Source organism: Callionymus lyra, chromosome 10, assembly GCF_982586985.1.
Source record: "Callionymus lyra chromosome 10, fCalLyr1.hap1.1, whole genome shotgun sequence".
Taxonomy (NCBI): domain Eukaryota; kingdom Metazoa; phylum Chordata; class Actinopteri; order Syngnathiformes; family Callionymidae; genus Callionymus; species Callionymus lyra.
The window spans coordinates 4,059,750-4,084,915 of NC_141827.1; the positions used below are offsets into that span (position 1 = coordinate 4,059,750).

The following is a 25,166-nucleotide window of genomic DNA, read 5'->3' on the forward strand; positions in this document are numbered from 1 at the left end:
TACCCCGAAAACATTTTTTATAAAAAACACTAAAAATGAACGAGAAGCTTGAATAAGTTTTTCATTCAATTCACTTGATTTGAATAATTGAGTTCATATATATATATATATATATATATATATATATATATATATATATATATATATATATATATATACTTAAAAAGCAGGTTGTGAAAAAAACAAAAAACCTTTTATTATATTTATATATATTTTTGATTGCTTTGTTTTGGTCAATTTCTATATATAACTTTGTTTTTTTACTTTATTCATTGTATTTAAAGAAATGTGAGTAATATTCTAGAAATAAAATGCTTTTATTTTCTTGTTATTTATGTTCACATACAGTTATCTTATATCCTTATAGTGATTATTGTTGTATGAATATTGTCCGGAAAAAACCTCCTTAAGTAAAACTTAATGACACAAACATGACCTCCTTGGCAGAGGTAATAAACTATTGATCACCACTTCAAATACAAGTTAAAGAAAGTAAATAAATAAGGTAAAGAAATACTCACATATTTGGAACATTAAGCTAGTTTAGCTGAAACATTAGCTTCAGGTCGCTAAATAAACTTTTACTATTTAACTGGTTAACAGGAGGTTTTGTTTATTATGGGATGTAAATGTTTGAAGGGTTTCTTATTCACCATCTTGTCATAAATACTTTGACTAATTCAGATGAACCACAAAAGCTCCTGAAGATCCCTCGGAGCTCAAAGAGCAACATGCTAACATAGCATTAGCATTAGCATTAGCTGTGAAACACACACTTTCAGCCTCGTCAACATGGTTTTCTTCGCTGCTTTGAGCTAAAAAAACCTCTCAGTGCGAGTCCACGAGTCCACGAGCTGCTACAGTTGTGTGGTTGTTCACTTGTGTTGTTCGTGATTTATTGTTACGTGTTTCGCTGCAGGACGACCAGAGAAAAATGTGTTTTTCTTGGAAGCGAACTTTCTGAAAATCATTTTTGGAAATAGACGATTGTGCGACTCCTCGGAATGAAGTTATTGGTATTTTCTTCACATTTCTCTTCCTTCTTGGCTACGGTCCTGGCGCTGGACGTTGAGTAATCCAGAGATCGGGATAAAGTAGATCCAGATCCAGAGAGTAAGCACTTCGATGGAGACCATAAAAGTGTCCATCAGGCTCAGGTCCGTCAGCTCGGCTCGAACCTTCCACTCGTCTCGCCGACTCTCTCAGATGAATCACCAGGAAGTGATGATGGTTCTGATCCACGGTTCCTGAGAAGTGACTCTGGTTCTTCTCCTCCTCAGAGTGTCGCTCCATGTTCTGCGAGCAGTGCTTCAGCCGAGAGTTCTGCACCAAGTGCAGACCTGGATTCCAGCTCTACAAGGGCAGGTGTCTCCTGCGCTGCCCCGGCGGGACCTTCACGCACCAGAGTGATTGTTATGGTAAGAGAGTCGCTCACGATACACAACATGTTCACTTGAGAGAAGAAGTTTGAACCGTTTGGTGACCTTCTCCAGCTGACCTCCTGACCTCAAAGAATTATGACCTGACACCTGCACACACACACACACACACACACCCCCACACACAAACACCTATAGACACCTGCACACACATACACCTATACACACACTTACAGACACCTACTCACACACACACACACATATGAACACATACTTATAGACACCTATGCACACACACACCTTTGACACACATTTACAAGCACACACACACACAAACACCTATATACACACACACCTATACACACCTGCACACACACACACACAAACCTTTGACAAACATATACACACACCTACACACACACCTATACACAAACAACCACACACACACACACCTTTGACACACATATACACACGCCTACACACACACCTTTACACAAACAACCACACACACACATCTACACACACCTATAAACCCCCACACACACACAGCTATACACACACACCTCTAGACATCTACACACACACCTATACACACACAAACACAATAGAGCCCACAAACACACACAGAAACCTATACACACATGTTAACACCTACACACACACAGACCTAAACACACACACACACACACACACACTCACACACATACACACACACAAACATACACACACACTCACACACACACACACAAACAACCACACACACAGACACCTATACACGCACCTACACACACACACCTATAGAACTGAAGAACACGACTGAAGAACACGACTGAAGAACACGACTGAAGAACACGACTGAAGGACACGACTGAAGAACACGACTGAAGAACACGACTGAAGAACACGACTGAAGAACAAGACTGAAGAACACGACTGAAGAACACGACTGAAGAACACGACTGAAGAACACGACTGAAGAACACGACTGAAGAACACGACTGAAGAACACGACTGAAGAACACGACTGAAGAACACGACTGAAGAACAAGACTGAAGAACACGACTGAAGAACACGACTGAAGAACACGACTGAAGAACACGACTGAAGAACACGACTGAAGAACACGACTGAAGAACAAGACTGAAATACACGACTGAAGAACACGACTGAAGAACACGACTGAAGAACACGACTGAAGAACACGACTGAAGAACACGACTGAAGAACACGACTGAAGAACACGACTGAAGAACACGACAGAAGAACAAGACTGAAGAACACGACTGAAGAACACGACTGAAGAACACGACTGAGAACACGACTGAAGAACACGACTGAAGAACACGACTGAGAACACGACTGAAGAACACGACTGAAGAACACGACTGAAGAACACGACCGAAGAACACGACCGATGAACACGACCGAAGAACACGACCGAAGAACACGACCGAAGAACACGACCGAAGGACATGACCGAAGGACACGACCGAAGGACACGACTGAAGGACACGACTGAAGAACACGACTGAAGAACACGACTGAAGAACACGACTGAAGAACACGACTGAAGAACACGACTGGAGAACACGACTGAAGAACACGATTGAAGAACACGACTGAAGAACACGACTGAAGAACACGACTGAAGAACACGACTGAAGAACACGACTGAAGAACACGACTGAAGAACACGACTGAAGAACACGACTGAAGGACACGACTGAAGGACACGACTGAAGAACACGACTGAAGAACACGACTGAAGAACACGACTGAAGAACACGACTGAAGAACACGACTGGAGAACACGACTGAAGAACAAGACTGAAGAACACGACTGAAGAACAAGACTGAAGAACACGACTGGAGAACACGACTGAAGAACACGAGCGGGAAACGCTGACATTGAACAGAAGCCTCGGAGATAAAAACCAGAACCAAAAATAAAGACGGAATCTTCAGACTTCGATATTTTCGTTTCTAAAAGGCCAATAAAAGTTAAAGTAAAAGAACCACAAACATCTTTCCAAATAGTTTCAGGACAAAATCCTGCTTTTTTCTTCTTCTAAGTACGAGCAGATATTTTTCAAATGTGGATCAAAAATATACTTCAAACAGGATCATGTTTTAAAACCAAGAGTCGACACAAGTGAAGAAAACACTTCAGCAAAACATCGTGAAAATATCCGAGACTTTCCAGATCCATTGACCGCAGACACGATAAATACTTAATGTACTTGAGTGAAGTATTATGTCTCAAGTATAATTTGTTGAAAATATACTTCGTTAACCTGTTGATAGTTAACGATACTTTGATACATTGAAATACTTCGGTCACTACCAACTGAATGAAACTCTTGTCTCTGCCAGGTTTTAGAAAAACAAATAAAGTACAAATAAAGGATTTTCTCTACAACGCAGTAGTAGAAAACAAAACAAAGAAGTTGTACCATTGGAGTAATACTGTACTTCATGTACCGTGTCTGTCACGCCCATAATCTTTTCCAAAAAGATTCTCAGAAATAAAAGATCAATGTAGCAAAATAAAGTTCAGTCAACAAAGTGAAGTGAAAGTAAAGATCTCAGTTCCTACAAAATAACTTTTAAATTAGAGTTTAGATACTTGTGACCAAGTTACTTAATATTTTGAGTGCACAAGTGTGTCCCGATGAGCAGTGTGCGAAAATGAAATGCGCAATGAGCACTTTCTTGGTGCACTTAATTTGAGTGTGGATCGATGAACACTTTCCTCAACGTCCTCCATCTTAGTGACGTAGATGAAGCTAAACTGAAGCTACGTTTCTGACGACACGTCTTCGGAGCAGAAACCGACGTAAATGTCTAGAGAAAACACTTGTTTTACCACAAACAACACAAAAACAGTAATAACACAATGAAACACAAGTTAATACCTTTTTTCGATTGACGAAAAGTGTCACGTGTCGATGATAGTGTTTCAACGACTGGTTACAATCAGTGTTAAAAAGTAGTAGAAGAAGAAGCTCTCGAGTCATTTCCTGTAAGTGTGTAGTGACAGTGTTTGGTTTGAGACAGAACTACACTATCGGAATGTACGCACTGAACAAGTAAGTGCACTGTCTTACAGTGTACTGTAAACCAGTGCGCGGCACAAACGTCTCCTCCATGTTCATCCAGGTGAACTCCTGACACCGACCACCTCAACTCGCGTCTCTTGTTCCAATTCTTGTCTTTTAATTTATACTTTGAGTCTCTTCTGGACCGAAAAGCTACTTATTATTCCTTGTGGTCCTTTTCTTTCCGAAAACTACCCATGGCTTCAGACCCAAGTTCAGATGGTGAACCCTGGTCAAGTTGCCGCAGGTCGATCCAGCCTGAAGACGAGCTCTTGCTGCGTCCGTCCCTCACCTGTGAACAAAACTCCTAGAAACATAAACTACCCCCAGGTTTGACCGTTTCTCAATCTGGACCGAAGCAGCACAAAGACCCACATCTGCAGACGAGAACCTGGGGTCACCAAACCAGAGTTCCTGCACATCCTGAGAAAGTGTGTTCGTAAACTTTATGACCAGAACCAGGGACAAAGGCCAGACCAGGATCTGTTCCCAATCATGTCCGACTTATTCTGCATCATTTTCACCGATATTGATGGTTTTTGCTTTCATTGTCTTAACGATTGGCCTTTTCTCCGCCAGACTTCTCAGAGCATCCATCTTCGCTCGTAAATATCTTCCTCCTCGACGCGTCTGTTTCCCGGTGACGTGATCTCCGGCGTCGACCCTCGACCTCGCCTCGCGCACACGGTTCTCATTAACGTTGGTTTCCAGACGCGTCTCCGTCCCTGATGTAAGTGAGACGTATCGTTCTCAGCGCTGCTCGCAAACCCCAGATCTGCCGTCCACCTGCAACATCTGGAGCTACTGTTGCTGCTTGGCACGCCGGCCACATCTGGTTCTCATGGTCACGCCGAGGTTGTCTGACTGTGGGTAACGCACCTCCGGCGCTCTGACGACGCTCGCTTCGGACCCCAGACCCGACGGAGATGATGCTGATTGCCCAGAAATGTTGTCACGTCTTGGACGACTGCGAGGGTTTTCCGTGGAAAGCGCCGGTGACTTCAGCGACGAAAGGGAAATGTCCTGTTCATTAGAGCCTCAGCTGGAGTCGATCTAACCTCACAACTGTTTGTTCGCCCGAAGCAAACATTAGTCTTTACAAACTTTTACTGCTCTGCGGTCGGAGTTTACAGTGGAGCGTCGTGGAATTTATCTCACAGCAGAAGCTCCTGCTCCGGAGCCTTTCATCCGCTCGGACTCGTCATCATATTCGACTTCATATCGTCCGACATCTTGATCCCCTGAAGTCAAATAAGTAAAGTGCTTCCACCTAAAAATGCCTGCAGGGTTTTTCTTCCTTTGGTCCTTAAAAGGCTTAGAAGAGGATTGTGCGAGTGTTTCCATCCTGACATTAACCGTCAGATGGTTCGAACTATGGAGCCTCGCTTTCCAGACGGCTCATCCCGGATCTCTTCATTTGTCCAAATGGACCAGGATCGTGTCCTGTTTCCTGCTCCTTCACAACTGGAGTTGATAAAACACTCGCAGATGGAATAATCTGGAACATTCTCGCTGCGAGAAAAACTTCATTTTAAAAAGTTTTATTTGAAAGTCTGTTGCCGTCGTCACGAACCTCTGTAGGAGTCACTGGAACAAAATACTTTAGGTACTCGCTGCGGATTTAAATCAATTAATGACTTATTACTTCACTCTGCAGAGAAGAGGTCGAGTACTGTGTCAGAGTAATACTAAGGAGATTTGAAGAGTAATACTAAGGAGCCTCACAGAGTAATACTAATGAGATTTGAAGAGTAATACAAAGGATACTTGAAGAGTAATACTAAGGAGCCTTGAAGAGTAATACTAAGGAGACTTGAAGAGTAATACTAAGGATTCTTGAAGAGTTATGCTAAGGAGACTTGAGGAGTAATACTAAGGAGACTTGAAGAGTAATACTAAGGATCCTTGAAGAGTAATACTAAGGAGCCTTGAAGAGTAATACTAAGGAGCCTTGAAGATTAATACTAAGGAGCCTTGAAGAGTAATACTAAGGAGACTTGAGGAGTAATACTAAGGAGCCTTGAAGAGTAATACTAAGGAGACTTGAGGAGTAATACTAAGGAGACTTGAAGAGTAATACTAAGGAGCCTTGAAGAGTAATACTAAGGAGCCTTGAAAAGTAATACTAAGGAGCCTTGAAGAGTAATAATAAGGAGACTTGAAGAGTAATAATAAGGAGACTTGAAGAGTAATACTAAGAATATACTATACTAATACTACTATGAAACTCGGTTGGACAGATCTTTGAGAACTAACTCGAGTCTACCACAAGCTGTTCAAGGTCAGTACATCAAGAATGAAAACATAAGGCGCACTGTCAGTATTTGAGAGAATTTAAGTATTTTAAGTGAAACCTTACAGTTTGTTTGAGTATTTTCTTAACACTGAAACCATCTGTCCACCAACTCTGTAGATCTGTTTTCAAAAGTCGACTGAACGATCCCTCGGTGGAGAAACACCAGAGGAAAATGAGAAATGGTTCAAATAAACGTTGAACTGAAGGCAGATATTGCAGATGAAATATTAAAAGCACAATAAGAGATAAACACAAACAGACTTTGGCCACAGGCTTCAAGTCCGCGCAGGGACTTGAAGAGTTTGACGTGCAGCAGGGGTGGGATAGTTTTCCAAAGGCAACATGGCCAAGAAAAGAAGCATGAGGAGACCAAACTGTTTTTAGCAGCGAGGAAATAAGGAATCAGGACGACTAGAATAACATTTAATGAAAGTGTAGTTCAGGTGAAAACAACTTTTAAATGTAGATCTCTAACTGATCTCTATTCCCTTCTTCTTTCAGAAAACTGTCTCCTGGCCCCACTGGGCGAGTGGAGTGAGTGGAGCACCTGTCAGCGTGACGGACTCACCTGTGGGTTCAGGTGGGGGAAGCAGACGAGGACCAGGGGAGCCCTTTACTCCACCAGGAGACCCGAGGGGTCTCTGTGTCCGTCCCAGAGCGAGACGCAGCGATGCCGCATGAAGAAGAAGTGTCCTTCAGGTGAGAGGAGATGTTTTCTGTCACACCTTTGTGGACTTCATGGTTGGAATGTGTCTCGTTGAACCCAAAGAAACATGTCATTTAAATAACAAACATTTAACATTTAAATCTTCTCTCCGTTATAAACTATTAGTGGACAAGAGAACATTTTAGATAAAATGCTTCATGACAACAGTTCATTGGCCTAATGATAACGGTACAAAAATACTGAAATATCTGTCCGTAATGAAGTTTTTTTTTAAACTGGTTAAAGCTATGAAAGGTTTTTCTTTTGAACTCCTTGAAGAGAAAAGTCTTGATATGATAAAACTGATCACACCCTGGTCTGTTGTTAGTCCATGTGTGCGTCAAAGATTGTTTATTGTTTGTAGTTTGTTCTCTCCTGCTTGTGTGTGTTTCAGCACCAACAATACACAGAATCATTTACAGCCATAGGTTGTGTTTAGGTAAAAGGTTTGTGGAACTGCTGACATTGACTTATTTACCAGACTTTGGACAGAGTTTGTCTTAATCTTGACGTCTTTTCAGGGTCTACCTTCATAAACATCGCGGGCAGTGTTGACACACGTTTCTTAGTTTTTAAATGATGGAATATACGTTGGTTGTTTGCAGCTGTTCGTGCTGCAGGTTCATCTTTTAGACTTTTTTCTTCTTCTTGACACATTTTTTGAAAAAGGTTTTCAATTTCACTCATTTTCTACTAACATGTCGACTAAAGTTGTGATTATTTTCAGAGTAATCTGTTCTTTTCAGAGTTATAGACAAAAATGTTTGCTCATTTTAATGTAGCGACTGGAGCTCAGTTGTCTTCGTCTTCATCTTCGTCCAAAAAGACACTTAAAATCCAAATATTTTGGAGTTATAGACAAAAAGGTATTTCTATGTTACTTGAGCTTGATTTTCTTCATCTAAAAATGTACAAGTTTTACCATTTCCCGTCAGTGTAGCATGTAAGTAAGTAAGTGAGAGTAAAAGGTCTGGAAAAGCGCACTACAAATTTAAATTACTTACATACTTACTTACTAAAGATCTTTCTAGACCAGGGTCACAAAGTACTTTAACAATCACAAACAATAAACAGTTAAAATATATACTTAAAAGATCAAGACACAGAAGACAAACACAGAAGTCCCAGAAAATCAGGGAAAAGTTCAAATAAAAGTGTCTTGAGATGTTTCTTGAAGGAGTCAGTAGATCATCAAACACAGATGTTTCTTAAAGGAGTCAGTAGATCATCAAACACAGATGTTTCTTGAAGGAGTCAGTAGATCATCAAACACAGATGTTTCTTGAAGGACTCAGTAGATCATCAAACACAGATGTTTCTTGAAGGAGTCAGTAGATCATCAAACACAGATGTTTCTTGAAGGAGTCAGTAGATCATCAAACACAGAGATGTTTCTTGAAGGAGTCAGTAGATCATCAAACACAGATGTTTCTTGAAGGAGTCAGTAGATCATCAAACACAGATGTTTCTTGAAGGAGTCAGTAGATCATCAAACACAGATGTTTCTTGAAGGAGTCAGTAGATCATCAAACAGATGTTTCTTGAAGGAGTCAGTAGATCATCAAACACAGATGTTTCTTGAAGGAGTCAGTAGATCATCAAACACAGATGTTTCTTGAAGGAGTCAGTAGATCATCAAACACAGATGTTTCTTGAAGGAGTCAGTAGATCATCAAACACAGATGTTTCTTGAAGGAGTCAGTAGATCATCAAACACAGATGTTTCTTGAAGGAGTCAGTAGATCATCAAACACAGGGATGTTTCTTGAAGGAGTCAGTAGATCATCAAACACAGATGTTTCTTGAAGGAGTCAGTAGATCATCAAACACAGATGTTTCTTGAAGGAGTCAGTAGATCATCAAACACAGATGTTTCTTGAAGGAGTCAGTAGATCATCAAACAGATGTTTCTTGAAGGAGTCAGTAGATCATCAAACACAGATGTTTCTTGAAGGAGTCAGTAGATCATCAAACACAGATGTTTCTTGAAGGAGTCAGTAGATCATCAAACACAGATGTTTCTTGAAGGAGTCAGTAGATCATCAAACACAGATGTTTCTTGAAGGAGTCAGTAGATCATCAAACACAGATGTTTCTTGAAGGAGTCAGTAGATCATCAAACACAGATGTTTCTTGAAGGAGTCAGTAGATCATCAAACACAGAGATGGTTCCAAAGCTTAGGAGCAACAGTCTGGAAGGATTTCTCTCCTCTGGTCCGGAAGTTCAGGAACCATCAGTAGATTCTGATCCACAGACCTCAGAGCCCGAGCTGGGGTGTAAGGCTGGATCAGATCACTGATGGAAGGTCTGACCATGAATAGATCTGAAAGTAAGAACCAGAATTTAAAAATGATCCTGAAAGAAAATGTCAGCCAGTGAAGAGTTTGAAGGAGAAATGTGAGTTCTTCTACTAGAGCGGCTCAGAATTCTGAGAGTTTTGTATCAACTGCAAGCGAGACAGATCCTTCTTGTTTAGACATGAACATATATATAGTATATATAATATATATATACATATATATATATATAGTATATATAATATATATAGTATATATATAATATATATATATATATATATATATATATATATATATATATATATATATATATAGTCTTAACGTAGTCTAAAGCATGCGTCTTTTTAGACGAAGAGTTCCAGTCGCTACATTAAAATAATTACAAACATTCTTGTCCATAACGCTAAAAAGAAAAGATTACTAAATAAATAAAAGAATCCAACATTAGTCAACATGAGGGTGAGTAGAAAACAAGTGAAGTTTCAATTATGCTATCACTTTAAGTTGTGCTTCTCAACCTTTCTGCTGTTACGTTCTCTTCTATAATAAAGTGTACTTTGAAGTGTAAAGTGTTCTGAAAAAAGGTTGTATTGCAACTAGACGAGCAACATTTTGTTGAATTGGATTGAAGCTGGGTTTGGCGCAACAGTCCCATGACGGACCAGAGAAGATCCTTCTGGAAGCATTTGGAGCCTCTTGTCTCTGTTATAGTTGGAGAACAGGAGCAGAACCCGACCCAGCACTCTGCTGAAAGAGGCATTTTCCTCTCTTTATATTGGCTTCTTCAGGAGGCGATAGCATCTAGAAACATCACACCTTCGGAGAAGTAAACCCCGACGCCGCCTCATTTATGAGATGCGCTCAGACACCAGTAATCGGCTAATGCTCGTCATGTGTTTCGCGTTTGAGTTCACCTGAAAGTTGAAGTCATCAGGAGCAGAACAATATTGTGAAAGATTGACGGTCGATGATGATAACTTCGAAGTATTTGACGAGGACGATCCAGGACAATCTGGCGCTGAACCCACATCGTAGATGAGCCTCATATGGAGAATCCACGGCGGTTTCTGTCGAGCCAACACTTCCTGGTGAAGACAAGACGGAAGAGCGATGAGCTTCTTAAACGGACTCCAGGAGGCTCTTTGTTCCGCTTTGAGATCCCTTCAGATGCGGTCGCACATGTCCTTCCTCAACCTCTCAAGACTCACTCAGTGTTGTGTTCAATAACAGTCTAGACCGGATCCCTCCATCTGGAAGAATGCAAGAGGAATGAGCAGCGAGTGAAGGACGATTGAATCTGCCATCATTTGTCACAATGAACAACATTAATACGAACAACATGTCGACACATTGAGCATAAAAACACTCAAAGATTCATGACTTCGACAAGATTCATTTTCAGCGGAATCAAGAGCGAGTCAGCTACTGAACATACTTTTTTTTTTAACAACTTTTCAGTTCAATAAGTTAGCATGTTAGCTCATATTGTGTCGGTCACAGGGGTGTGATATTTTGCCAGTGGCAACAACTCACAAGATGAAGAAAAGTAAATAATATAAGTTGTTTAAAATGATCAAAATACAACTTGACTAAGCAAACCATAATGTTAAGGTTTTTAGCCGCAATGAAAAGTAATAATTATTTGTAAAGATCTTTCTAGACCAGGGTCACAAAGCGCTTAAACAATCAAAACAATACTCTATAAAATATATACATAAAAGGGCAAGATAACATCTTTATTTGTTTTAATTCCTCATGGGTTAATGTTTTTGTTGTTTTAATGAAAATTATGTCTAACAATTATAGACAAAACTTATTACAAAAAACTGAAACCCTGCCTCAAAGATCAGGACATTTATTTTCACAACTTTGTGTTGCTAGTTAGCATGCTAGCTAATATGTTCCTGTAAAATAGAGTAACAAACAGTGTAGCTTTCAACGTCATCATTTCCATTGAGGATTATTTTAAGACTGGAAATTTCTACTTTTGTGTTTGTAGCTAATCAGAAGAATAAAACGATAGATGCTAGTTTTATTGCTAAAGGTCTTAGCTTTGGTTCAAAGAGTGAATTCATTGGGAGTTTGGCTCCTTTAAGGTGAAGCAATATTTTCTGGAAATCAAACTTGGACCCGATCAATATTGCCGGCACATTTCAAAGAAACCTAAACTTAATCCATAAAGCGATGACAGGAAGGTGTTCGAGGGGAAATGGCGGGAAGACAAACAAGTTATCGACAACAAGTAGCATCAGAAGAGAGAGAGGGAGGAGGAGGAAGATGATCCAGGAAGAGCTGATATCAGCAGAGAAGGATCACAAGGATGTTCTTAGCATGTCGGGCAGAAGCGTAACAGTCCTCCTTCTCTTTCTTTTTCGGGATGAAAGCCGATAAAGATCGGTGTCTGGCTCTGGTTGTGAACGTCTTCTGTAACAATTTGAACGAAAGAATTCAAAGCACACTCGGAAATCAAGACGATACTTTCTTTTGTTCTCAATTTCACGGTGAAATATTGGAATTATTTATTATGTTTTTTATATTTTAATCGGCTTCTCATGCTTCAAGATTTTTCTTACACATATTATCAATGCTTGATCATTTCTAGTTTTTTAAACTTCAGACTGAGGAATTCAAAAAAAGTTGTGATTCAAGAGCTTCTTACATCAAGAAAGAAGAATCCTGATTATTTCTGGATCTTCTGCTGGCGTCGCTCTGGTTCTGCCCCGCGTTGATAAAACCAAGTGTGTTTCTCTGGCTGCGAGATCTTTGCTGAGCTCACTGAACGCAGACGGTGATGTTTAAGATAATCCAGCTCAGATCTCACTGTTTCCACCTAAAACGTCAAGAGCTGTTTCTTGGCTCGTTCATCCTCGTGGCGTCTTGTGCGAGCGAGTGTTTCCCACAATGAAAGTCACCTCGAGTCATTATCGGCGTCAGATGGTGTGTCCAGTGGCATCCGTCTGTGATGTTAATGGACCACATGTGGGATCAGAAACGCTGGTGTGGCGTCTCTGCAGAACCTTCTCTGCAGTGAGGCTGATGCTTTAATTCCAGCACTTGTGTTTCCCTATTGTTTCCTAATAATGAGAGAAGACGTGAGTTGCAACACAACCCTCGCTCTCCTCCTCTGGCCCTTGGATTGGTTCAGCGTCGAATGAAACACAGACGCCGACAGTCGCGAGAAAAGTCGCTTTTTGGATTTTCATCCTCGGCTGAAACGAACGAATGTCGTCCGTGGGGAGGTCGGAGGTCACGAGCGCCGGCAGGTTCTTGGAATCTGGAGTCACAGAGTTGAACCTTAGCGACCTGGACCGAGTCACTGTACGATCGGTTGCGTGATTTATTGACGCTCAAGTTATTTTTCTGTTCTATGGATCGTGGTTCTGAACACAGGCCTTCATGCCGACTCAGCATTAGATGGATCGACTTTATTAATCTCGGATCGGAGATTCTCCTTCGGGAAATCGGGTTTTCAGTTCACAGCAGACGATAGATTCATAAAAACAAGAACAAAGTGCAAATAGAAAGTGCAAATGAGGACAAAGTGCAAATATAAAAGAGCTTAGATGAAAGGAAATAATGCAAAGAAAAGGATACAAAGATTAATATAGAATACAATCATCTTTCACTCGCTCCTGCCCCCAAATCATAATAATAAAGTCTAATAGCAGAGAAATGAATGAGTCTCGTCGTCAAGCCTTTTGGAATCGACTCCTGTTGCTATAAACTCATTTACAGATGTAGGATTCAAACGAGTAACTCTATGAATGGATGGTAGCTGACGGAGAGCAAAAGTAATGTAGGTTTTTTTCTAGATTTTAGACGACAAAACAATATATTTTTACAAAAGAAACTCTAAATCAGGACCGTCAAACTGAAACCTGTAAATCCAAAAGATTTAATCCTTCTGAGTCGCAGGACGAAGCATGTTTATCGAAGTGTCTCCACCAACAAACACTCCCATCGAATTCCTTTCCTTCGTCATCACTTCGAATCTCGCTGGAATTTTCTTTGTTGTCGTCCAAAATCTTCTGATCCTTCTCTTAACTTAAACACTGGCATCTTTATAAGTCACCGATATAAATACAAACTACTTTGAATTTGAAGCAGGCCACCTAAAATAACTCAAAATTCATTCCTGGGCCTTTGGTTTTCACACCTGCTCCAAGTCAATCATCACCTGAAGTTAATCCAAAATGAACAAACCTCGAATAAAAAAAACAATTCAGACACAAAGAGTGTTTAGAGAAACAAGTTTGAAAATAAACAAGTCAATAAGTTAAAGTGATGGTTCAGCCAAAATTCAAAACATTTTTTACTCTCATGTCGACTGTAGTTGGGATTATTTTCAAAGTAATCTGTTCTTTTTAGAGTTAAAGACAAAAATGTTTGTTCATTTTAATGTAGCGATATAAACAGGAAGTACTATGGGTAAATATTGTGCTTCCAGTGTAGACAGTAGACTGTATGAGCTCTGGAAGCGATCGCAGTATTTACCCAGAGTACTTCAGATTTAGATGGCTTATTATTTTTTATACGTCTGCCACAAATGATCATAAAATATAGACTTTCTTAAAAAACAATTCCTCATGTGGAGCTTTAATCCAAGATGGACGTCACAGTCGAGCAGTTTGAAGGTATTTAGTTGTTTTTAAGTGTCTTTTTGGACGAAGATGAAGACGAAGACAACTGAGCTCCAGTCGCTACATTAAAATGAACAAACATTTGTGTCTATAACTCTAAAGAGAACAGATTAAAATAATCTAACATTAGTCGACGTGAGGGTGAGTAGAAAATGAGTGAATTTAGGTGAACGTTTTTAACTTTAATAATAAAAAAGTTGATTTGAATCAGTGAAAGTTGATCATTTCAAGAGTTGAGTCGACGGACGGCGGAGACAGAAACGAACTTCTGCTTCTATGGAACAAGAAAGTCGTTCTGATGATTCCACACTTGAACTCCGGTTGAACTAAACACACCTGCTGGGCGACAATGAAACTCAAAAGTAAAACAGCGTTTGAGTTAAACTTGTTTGCGTTTAAGAGTAACTTCCTCTTTAGGTTGACATTTTTAAATATCTGTGAATTTTCGTGTTATTTCTAAAAAAAACTACCTGTCAATATTGTTTAAGATGTACAGACTTAAAAACGCCAATTATTGAAAAGTTCATGGTTAAACCCGGTTAAAATCATCATAAAACCACACAAGTCCAATTTATCGATTCTGAATTTTGTGATGTGTTGTGAGTCAAAGATCGACTGAAAACACACCATTATTTTTCAGATAGAAAATTGTAACAATTGCTGATGAGGAGTTGAAAATACAATAAAAAATATATTTTTAAAACTTTAATCCAGATCAATTCGTCTGCTGCTAGCTCGACAATAAATGTACTTTTTTTTACAACATAATATTGGCAAACAAGCAGTTTTTGAAAGAGCATAAACCAGGACTTAATGTTTGCAAACAACAGAAATCCCCTGGAATAATAAAAGGTTTGGGAGGATAAAACGTTCATGGAAATGCAGAAAAGATGTTCAAGTAAATACAATTTGTTGACTTCGACTCTTGACCTGAGGAGACGAAGACTTGCAATGAAACACAAACAAGTTGTACTTAAGCTACAGTGAGTCAGGTGAGCCAGAGGGCTCCATCGATCCTAGCTAGACGGGGTGAGAGGCAAGGGAACCTGGGCTCGTGCACACCTATAAAAAAAACAATCGTTAAAAATTCCACAAAAATCCCCCCAAGAAAGGACCATAATCCTGAGAGGTTGGAACCGAACCAACGACCTTCCTGCTCAGAGGCTGTGAAACCAACTCTTTATTCTGATTTTCACACGAACATTTCAACATTTGCTGACCATTAATTCTTTTGGCGTCTCACGTACGATGTGGACGACGATGTTGACATTTCTTTGGCCGTCGCTTCGCAAACTTCGATCCGAGCCGGAGTTAAAAAAAAAACAACAAACTCTTTCTCTGCTTCGTTACTGGTGAATATTCAGAGCGTGTGATGTAAATCTACTGTCGAGCAGTCCAGCTGTGATCGCCTGCCATCGGAACATTCCGCCGAGTAAACATCGTAAAAATAAAGAGCTGATACTTTTAGCAGTCTCTTTGGAGTCCCTTCGATTATAAGATCAAGTGTTAACTGGATGTCGTTAAATCTTCTCATACGTTCAAAAGTCTTTTTTTCAACGAGTAGATTTCAAGACGAACAGCAGCGACTTCAGGGATGAGACACGAACTAAAGACGTTCAAATAAATGAACGTTTCTTCAAAGATTTACAAATAGTTAACGTCACACGATTAGCATTAACGCCGTGTTTTGTCATCGTGAAGAAACACGAGTCTGCAGCTACACAAAGATCTTCTACACAAAGATCTTCTTCACCTGCTAATCTCGGTTGTGTATTCGTGACGGTCGCGTCTTCATCATCAAACTCCGAGGCCTGCGGCGACGCGAAGGAAAGCGAGCGCATCAGTATTCAAGGTCACGTCACCAGAACCTTCTGCGCCGCCGACGCACCACAACTGGCGCTGAGCTCCGACATCACCGAGACACACACCCTGAAGGCGAACCATCGACGCACACGAGCGTTCCTTCATCAAAAGCGGGTTCAGCACCAGAACACGTGTTTGTCGTTACGGCGAGGGCTTATTAAATCGTATTTATGGCGGTGATAATCTCTGCGAGCCAGACGGGGCGAAAAACCGAACATATTTGGGACATAACGGATTTCTCCCACTTAAGAAAGCTGCGTCTCTGCCGCTCTGTGATCCCGTCCTCGCAGGGATCTGGGCTTGACTCCGGGCCAGGCAGCGCCATGTGTCTGTGTTACTACTGTGGTGGGAGATCTTCTGCCAAACTTCTTGTTATTATTAGACGTCGCTGCTCGCTGTTTATAGTTCTTCATGTTAGCGGTCACAAATGGTTGTGGAGGATCTTTAAGTCCAGGTCCAGGTCCTGATCGTCCTCCCGTTTAACCCTCATCGACCCTGTGGAACCTTGAGGTCTGAAGAACTTCGTGATGAGGTTAATGAAATCTTGTTTGTCAATTAGTCGAAGTAGCAGGAGATGGTTAGGTTAGGTTTAACTTTATTAGCATATAGTGTTTGTCGTTTGAATCGACTTTATCATGTGAGGCGTCGGTTTCTGCTCAACGTGACCGTTCACCCCTTTTTATACTCTTTATAACATAACATTTACTCTTTATTAACTTTATACTCACCCTCATGTCGACTCATGTTGGGATTATTGTATCATTAATATCTTTCTTTTTGCAGTTATAGGTAAAAAGTTCATATTACCGACACAAACACGAGTGTTTCCTGTCTGTGTAGCATGTTAGCATTTTAGCTTCTGCTAAAAACAACCTTTAAATACAGACTTGTTTATGTTTTTCTTTAAAAATACTTCTTGTCGAGGCTTCGATCCAAGAGTTACAGTCGAGCAGTCTGAAGGTATTTAGATGTTTTTAAGTGTCTTTTTGGACGAAGATGAAGACAACTGAGCTCCAGACGCTACATTAAAATGAACAAACATGTGTCCAAAACTCTCGAAAGAACAGATCACTGTGAAAATAATCCAACATCAGTCGACATGAGAGTAGAAATGAGTAGCATCAAAGCTATAGAATCTTTTTCCCGTCATTGTGAGATTCTTAGATCCGTGCAACAGGAAGTGTGAGCACTGGTTAGTTACTTCCTGTCGTCTTTCAAATCACATCTAAAAAAAAAGGTTAATCTGTTTTTGAGCAGATCTTAAGATGAAAACGTCAGAACTTTCCATATCCATCCTTCACTCGAGAACCCGAGGACGTGATTGTATAATAATCAGGTAATAATGAGCCACGACATGAGACTGAAGTCCAGGTTCTATTAAACAGATTCTCTCGGAAACACGTCGCTAAAATAAAGGTATTTTAGCTCCGAAAAAACGCGTAGCATCCTTCAGAAAATCCCCCACAATCCTGTGTTGAAGTGCAACACATGGTCGCACAACAACAGCTTCTACACCGACTTAACATGTAAATCAGACGCTTTGAAAATTTGATATTTTGTTCATGAACGTCTGGAACTCCCATCATGCTCCGCTAACCTTCTCTATACGTAGCAGTGACGTTTGTCCGAATCATCAAGAAAAGATGGGGTTCAAGAGGTTTTTTACGGCCAGTAAATGAGGAAACCTTGGACCCCCGAGTGTTATTGGTCCATGTTTGCGAGTGAAGTCAGTTTTCTGAGACCATCAAGTTCATCCTCAGGTTCATCGTTGTGTGGTTTATATCTTGATTTCTGAACCTCATTCTCTTGAAGGTACAAACGTCACGACTGAAGTTTTTCCACGACAGGTTCTTTCTCTGTGACACTAACAGGCAGAACTTCCTGGAGCGCGTCCACCGCGGCGGAACCAAGACCACGTGTGAACCCCACTCCTGTTTTCACTCTTGATGGTCTCCAGACTGGTTCCGAGAGGGATGTGAGCTCAGTTTCTGGTCTGGCACGGTCCGGACAACAACAGCTTTGAGATCATTTAAATGCACAAACAAACACATCCTGGGGCTCAATGGTGGATCCGTGGGGTGTTAGCGGCTCTGAACTACGTCCAACTTTTATTTTGAAATCCGCTCTTGTCGCTCCGCTGAACACAAAAACACAAATATCTTCAGGCTGTGAAGTTAGTTTTGTATTAAAGCAGGTCAATGTCCTTCATTACAGTATCTATTCGAGGTGTTTCGCGATGTTTTGTTTGTTGCTTCAAATCGTTTAATTTTTATGATGGATCTTAAAAGGTTTACAGTTAAATCATCAGATTTTTATTTGATTTTTATTTACAACTAACGATTTCTTTACCACCAATTCCCTCATGGGGGTCACAGGGGAGACTGGAGTCTATCCCAGTTTCTCTGGGCCTGAGGCGGGGGACACCCTGGACAGGAGAGTCTGTCTCAGAACACACAAAGACACACAACCATTCACACGCTCATAGCTTCGGACAATTTCCCCATAGATCCTGATCAATGTATGTCTCGGAGTACCTGGAGTAAACCCACACAACACAGGAGAAGAAACATACTCCGGCAACATTCTTGCTGTGAGGCACAACATGTAAATATTCACAACAATCTTTGGGGTTGAAATTAAACTTCTGGCCTCTAGATGGCAGCAGTCATTACGTCCTTCACAGTTAAAGAAAAAATTAAATCCTGTGAGATCCCAGCGATGACTGAGGACGAGAGGATACAGTGAGTCCAGCAGCTTTTAAAGTTGATGTTTGGACATATTTTGGTTTGAAAACAAATGAAAGTAGTTACGACTTCGTCAAGAGTCATGTGGTCTGTAAATACTACAACACCAGAGTCAAGTACTGGACAATACTACACATATATACTTGTTGCTACACTATCACAACACCAGAGTCAAGTACTGGACAATACTACACATATATACTTGTTACTACACTATCACAACACCAGAGTCAAGTACTGGACAATACTACACATATATACTTGTTACTACACTATCACAACACCAGAGTCAAGTACTCAGCAATACTACATATATATACTTATTACTACACTATCACAACACCAGAGTCAAGTACTGGACAATACTACACATATATACTTGTTACTACACTATGACAACACCAGAATCAAGTACTGGACAATACTACACATATATACTTATTACTACACTATCACAACACCAGAGTCAAGTACTGGACAATACTACACATATATACTTGTTACTACACTATCACAACACCAGAGTCAAGTACTGGACAATACTACACATATATCCTTGTTACTACACTATCACAACACCAGAGTCAAGTACTGGACAATACTACACATATATACTTGTTACTACACTATCACAACACCAGAGTCAAGTACTGGACAATACTACATATATATACTTGTTACTTCACCATCACAACACCAGAGTCAAGTACTGGACAATACTACACATATATACTTGTTACTACACTATCACAACACCAGAGTCAAGTACTGGACAATACTACACATATATACTTGTTACTACACTATCACAACACCAGAGTCAAGTACTGGACAATACTACACATATATACTTGTTACTACACTATCACAACACCAGAGTCAAGTACTGGACAATACTACACATATATACTTGTTACTACACTATCACAACACCAGAGTCAAGTACTGGACAATACTACACATATATACTTGTTACTACACTATCACAACACCAGAGTCAAGTACTGGACAATACTACACATGTACATTGTATCATGATACGTATAATCAGATTCTTGCCAGTACACACTACTAACATGTATCCAACATGTATCTAAGAAATCCAATAACATGGATGGATATTAATATTGAGTCGTCTGCAATATTACTATAAAAAAACATTTTTTTAAAGAATGTATTATTATTTTTATTATTCATTATTTTTTACGAACCTCTGTTTGTTATTCTCTCAGGCCGTCTTTAAACTTAATACACTGGAGACGATGATGGCGTCGTCGAGTCGGTATGTTGGAATATTCTGCTCAAGATTTGGTCGAAATATTCTCGCGTGTTCTGGTGAGACACGAGTTTCCACCAGAACCGACTCGTAAAACCACGCGTGGCCACAGATCAAGTCTCAGTGATCCCAGAACAAAGTCCTGATCCACGGACTCGACGGGTCCTGAAGGTTTGGATCTACTTTTGACTCGCTTCACCGACGAGCTCCGGCAGGATCGATCGTCACTTAAATACGTTCAGACAACAATCTGAAGTGTTTTCTACTCCAGCCGCTGCTCGGGGTCGTGGGGTCGTGGGGTCGAGCCGAGGTCACGCGAACTGAGCTGGATATTAAAACAAACACTTGGTTTAGGTAAATAAACTGCAGTGATCAGAAAATCCACTTCTTATGAAAACTGAGGACGACGACGAACTTCATCCAAGACGAGGAAATTGCCTTCAGAGTGTTGAGAGCGTCTGCCAGAGTTTCATCCTTTCAAACTTTCAAACTTTCAAACTCGTCAACTGATCACTTGAAGTTTAATTAGCAAAGACGACAAAAACAATTTTTGATTTGTTTGTTTTTTTCGTTGACCTTGTCTGGGGTTCAGTCAAGAGAAGAAACAAACCAAAGTAAGTGTTTTTGGTTTAAGCTGCTGGAAAATCATGGAAGATCATTCATTAAAAAATATATATATATATATATATGCATCTATATAGATATATATATCTATGTATATATAGATATATATATCTATATAGATACATATCTATATCTATATAGATAGATATATATATATACAGTATATATATATGTATATGTATATCTATATAGATAAATATATTGATATATATCTATATAGATATATATATATGTATATCTATATATTAATATCTATATAGATATATCTATATAGATATATAGATATAGATATATATATATCTCTATATAGATATATTTATATCTATATAGATATAGATATATATATATATATGTATATATATATATATACAGTATATATATGTATATCTATATCTATAAATATATTGATATATATATCTATATCTATATCTATATAGATATAGATATATCTATATAGATATAGATATATATAGATACTAATATATAGATATAGATATATCTATATATAGATAAAGAGATATCTATATCTATATATCTATATAGATATATCTATATAGATATTAATATATAGATATACATATATATATTAATATATAGATATAGATATAGATATATCTATATCTATAGAGAAAGACTCTCTGGAGAAAGACTCTCTGGACTCAACATCCTAACGCAGCTCAGACAGAGACTCATGTGTGTCACGTTAACTCTCAGCCAATCCCTGCGCAGACATGGCCTCGGGTCCAGATCCTCCAGACGACAGGTACTCATTAGGAACCAGGACCCTCCTCCTCCTGCTCACCGCGGGGGGTTCCGTGAGACACCAGGGCCGCGAAGCCTTTCTAGTGGTACTGAAGACATTCTCCCGAGGTCGCCTCCGAGCGTGACGGATCCAGCTGGACTCCAGCCGAGAGTTCTTTATCGGATCATCAGGAATCCAGTTACGCCGTGAAGACCACCGATGCTCTCCAATGTCTTCAGGGCCGCTCAAGGTTCTGCTCGGGTTGCCAAACAAATCCCAGGCGTCCACAGAAGATCGTCGGAATCAACCGTGAAGGGGTTTAACGGTTTGAGGGTGTGAGGCCTGGACGGCTGCAGGGCCGAGAGATTCCAAACGCCACTCGGGGAACCGTATGGATGGAGCGGAGAAAACGGGTCCAGTAGATCTTTGCGCAACAGTTTTTGTTGTCATCTCAATCTGCAGAAGCTCCTCCAGGATCTTCATCTTTCTCTCTTTCAAGAGCTCGACAGTGAGAAGAAGTCTGGTCTCAGCGTCTCAGACCCGCTGGTACCATCAGCACCTGAGGGTCGGTGCTGGTCGTGAGAAGGTTTTCTCTTCCCACTGAACGCTTGAAATATTGAAGTGACCAGAGCGTCTAGTTTTAGCCACAGAGTCTCAAATCCACCGACATCTTCAGAGACTTTCCTTCTCACTGCAGCTTCAGGCAAGTCTGGAGTGAACCAGAGTTTCTTCATGACTAGAGCAGATACGTCTGTGTGTGAGTCCAGCATTTAAAGTGCTTACAAATACAAGAATTTACATATAGAATCTATACGTAAACTATACTATAGATGAACAAACACTTAAAACAGTGATGGATGAATCTGTTTCTAGGTTTCCTCTGTTTGAAATGGTTTGATTCTAGTTGAAAATTGTTTGATTCTAGTTGAAAATTGTTTGATTATAGTTGAAAATTGTTTGATTATAGTTGAAAATTGTTTGATTATAGTTGAAAATTGTTGGATTATAGTTGAAAATTGTTTGATTATGGTTGAAAATTGTTTGATTATGGTTGAAAATTGTTTGGTTATAGTTGAAAATTGTTTGATTATAGTTGAAAATTGTTTGATTATAGTTGAAAATGGTTTGATTATAGTTGAAAATGGTTTGATTATAGTTGAAAATGGTTTGATTATAGTTGAAAATTGTTTATTATAGTTGAAAATTGTTTGATTATAGTTGAAAATTGTTTGATTATAGTTGAAAATGGTTTGATTACAGTTGAAAATTGTTTATTATAGTTGAAAATTGTTTGATTATAGTTGAAAATTGTTTGATTATAGTTGAAAATGGTTTGATTATAGTTGAAAATGGTTTGATTATAGTTGAAAATGGTTTGATTACAGTTGAAAATTGTTTATTATAGTTGAAAATTGTTTGATTATAGTTGAAAATGGTTTGATTACAGTTGAAAATTGTTTATTATAGTTGAAATTTTTTTTGGTTATAGTTGAAAATTGTTTGATTATAGTTGAAAATGGTTTGATTACAGTTGAAAATTGTTTATTATAGTTGAAAATTGTTTGATTATAGTTGAAAATGGTTTGATTACAGTTGAAAATTGTTTATTATAGTTGAAAATTGTTTGATTATAGTTGAAAATGGTTTGATTACAGTTGAAAATTGTTTATTATAGTTGAAAATTGTTTGATTATAGTTGAAAATTGTTTGATTATAGTTGAAAATTGTTTGATTATAGTTGAAAATGGTTTGATTACAGTTGAAAATTGTTTGATTATAGTTGAAAATGGTTTGATTATAGTTGAACATTTTTTGATTACAGTTGAAAATTGTTTGATTATAGTTGAAAATGGTTTGATTTTATTTTAAAATTGTTGGATTTAGTTAAAAATTGTTGGATTTAGTTAAAAATAGTTTGATTATAGTTGAAAATGTTTGATTAAAGTTGAAAATAGTTTGATTTAGTTAAAAATTGTTGAATTAAAGTTGAAAATTGTTTGATTATAGTTAATAAAATAGTAATAGTAATAATAAAAAGTTATGTGATCTTCAGGAAAGGCAGACAAACTCCTGGATCAATCCTGATGTAAACACATCACAAATGTTTTGAATTTTCTCGACACAACAAACTGATTGATTATCCTGATCGTGGAGTTTTGTTCGGCTCTGAAAAATATGTTCTGAACTTCACAACAGTTTATCCATCATGACTTCATATTAGCTCAGACATACTTTCATGATTCACACGTGCAGACGTTTGTGTCCATCAAGTGTCGTAACTTAGAAGATCGATCCTGCCTCCACTAACTCCAGCGACATGAAGGCCATTACGTGGAACAAATGGACGGTCATGGTTGTAGGTTCTGAGCTGATTCTCACTCACTTCTTGTGTTTATTTGACCCCGTTTGTCTCCTCCCACCCCGGGGGCTCCTGCTCTGGGATCCCCACATGTGAGGAGCTCTAGGATTTAAGGAGAATCAGCATGAAAATCAATAAATGGGCATGAGATTGATGTCAGTGAACTTGACTCCTCAAAAAAAAACTTGTTTTCTTCTCAAATTCTCGAGATGTTACAGATATTTCCATAATGTTGTGTTGAACTCTAACATTTTAACTTCCAAATAAGTAATAAACTCACACACTAATAGCTACATTTATATTTGAAGGAATAATCCTGATGTTTAGTCAATGCTGGATATGTTTTAAAATACATACAAACACCAGAATGAGGAGAAGAAACTGGTCCTGACGTCTATAAGAGTCCATGAAGAAGTTCTGTCAGAAGAAACATGATTTCTCGGTCGACGTGATCATCTCTGTGTGAAACATGGTGTGAAACACGGATGAAGGAGGCATCAGTTGTGGTTCTGGAGCATGTGTGTCACGTGCGCACGAGTCTTCATCCTGATTTATCATCTGTTGCACCAACATACCCCCCCCACCCTCGACCGCAACATGTGCTCCAGAGCAAACCTCCGTGTTGTGCAAGTGCTGAGCACTAGTCCAACATTTTCCGAAATCCTGTTGTCACTTTGCGTCGGCGTGGATCTGGTCCGACGCTGATTTAACGTCTCGGAGCTTCAACCAAAGTGGCTTCTAAAGGTGAAGCATTTCTTCTCAAGTGTTCCCGGATCTTTGGTTCGCATTAGGACGATCGCTTTAGCCAAACACTCTCGGAGTTAAGTGCCATGATGTGATCGGAGGGAAAGATTTATGAAGCAACTCTCGGGCCAGATCCCAGTCCTTCTTGATTGAGTAAATTACCCATCATTCTCTCTGCTTTGAATACCGCTCAGACAAACCAAGCCTTCATTCTTCCAACGTTAGCGCATAGTTACGGCGACTCCACTTATCACTTCCTTGAACCTCACATGAGAATCTCTACAAAAATCACAAGTTCCGAGAGTCAGTCTTAACCACTAATAACCTGGTAGGAGCCAAGGTCTTAAGAAGACACGTTCACATTTGAAAGACGGAAGAAACCTTCAACAGTAATGT

General features: G+C 39.3%; 1 protein-coding gene across 1 annotated transcript in view; it reads left to right on the top strand.

Moving 5' to 3' along the window:
• The window catches only part of rspo4 (R-spondin 4), a 50,082-nt gene that overhangs the window by 19,002 nt on the left and 5,914 nt on the right, over positions 1-25,166 (top strand). The window contains exons 3-4 of the mRNA XM_087800978.1: positions 1,281-1,418; positions 7,276-7,473. Of these exons, the coding sequence (XP_087657104.1) occupies positions 1,281-1,418; positions 7,276-7,473 (336 nt within the window). The remainder of the gene's footprint in view (positions 1-1,280; positions 1,419-7,275; positions 7,474-25,166) is intronic.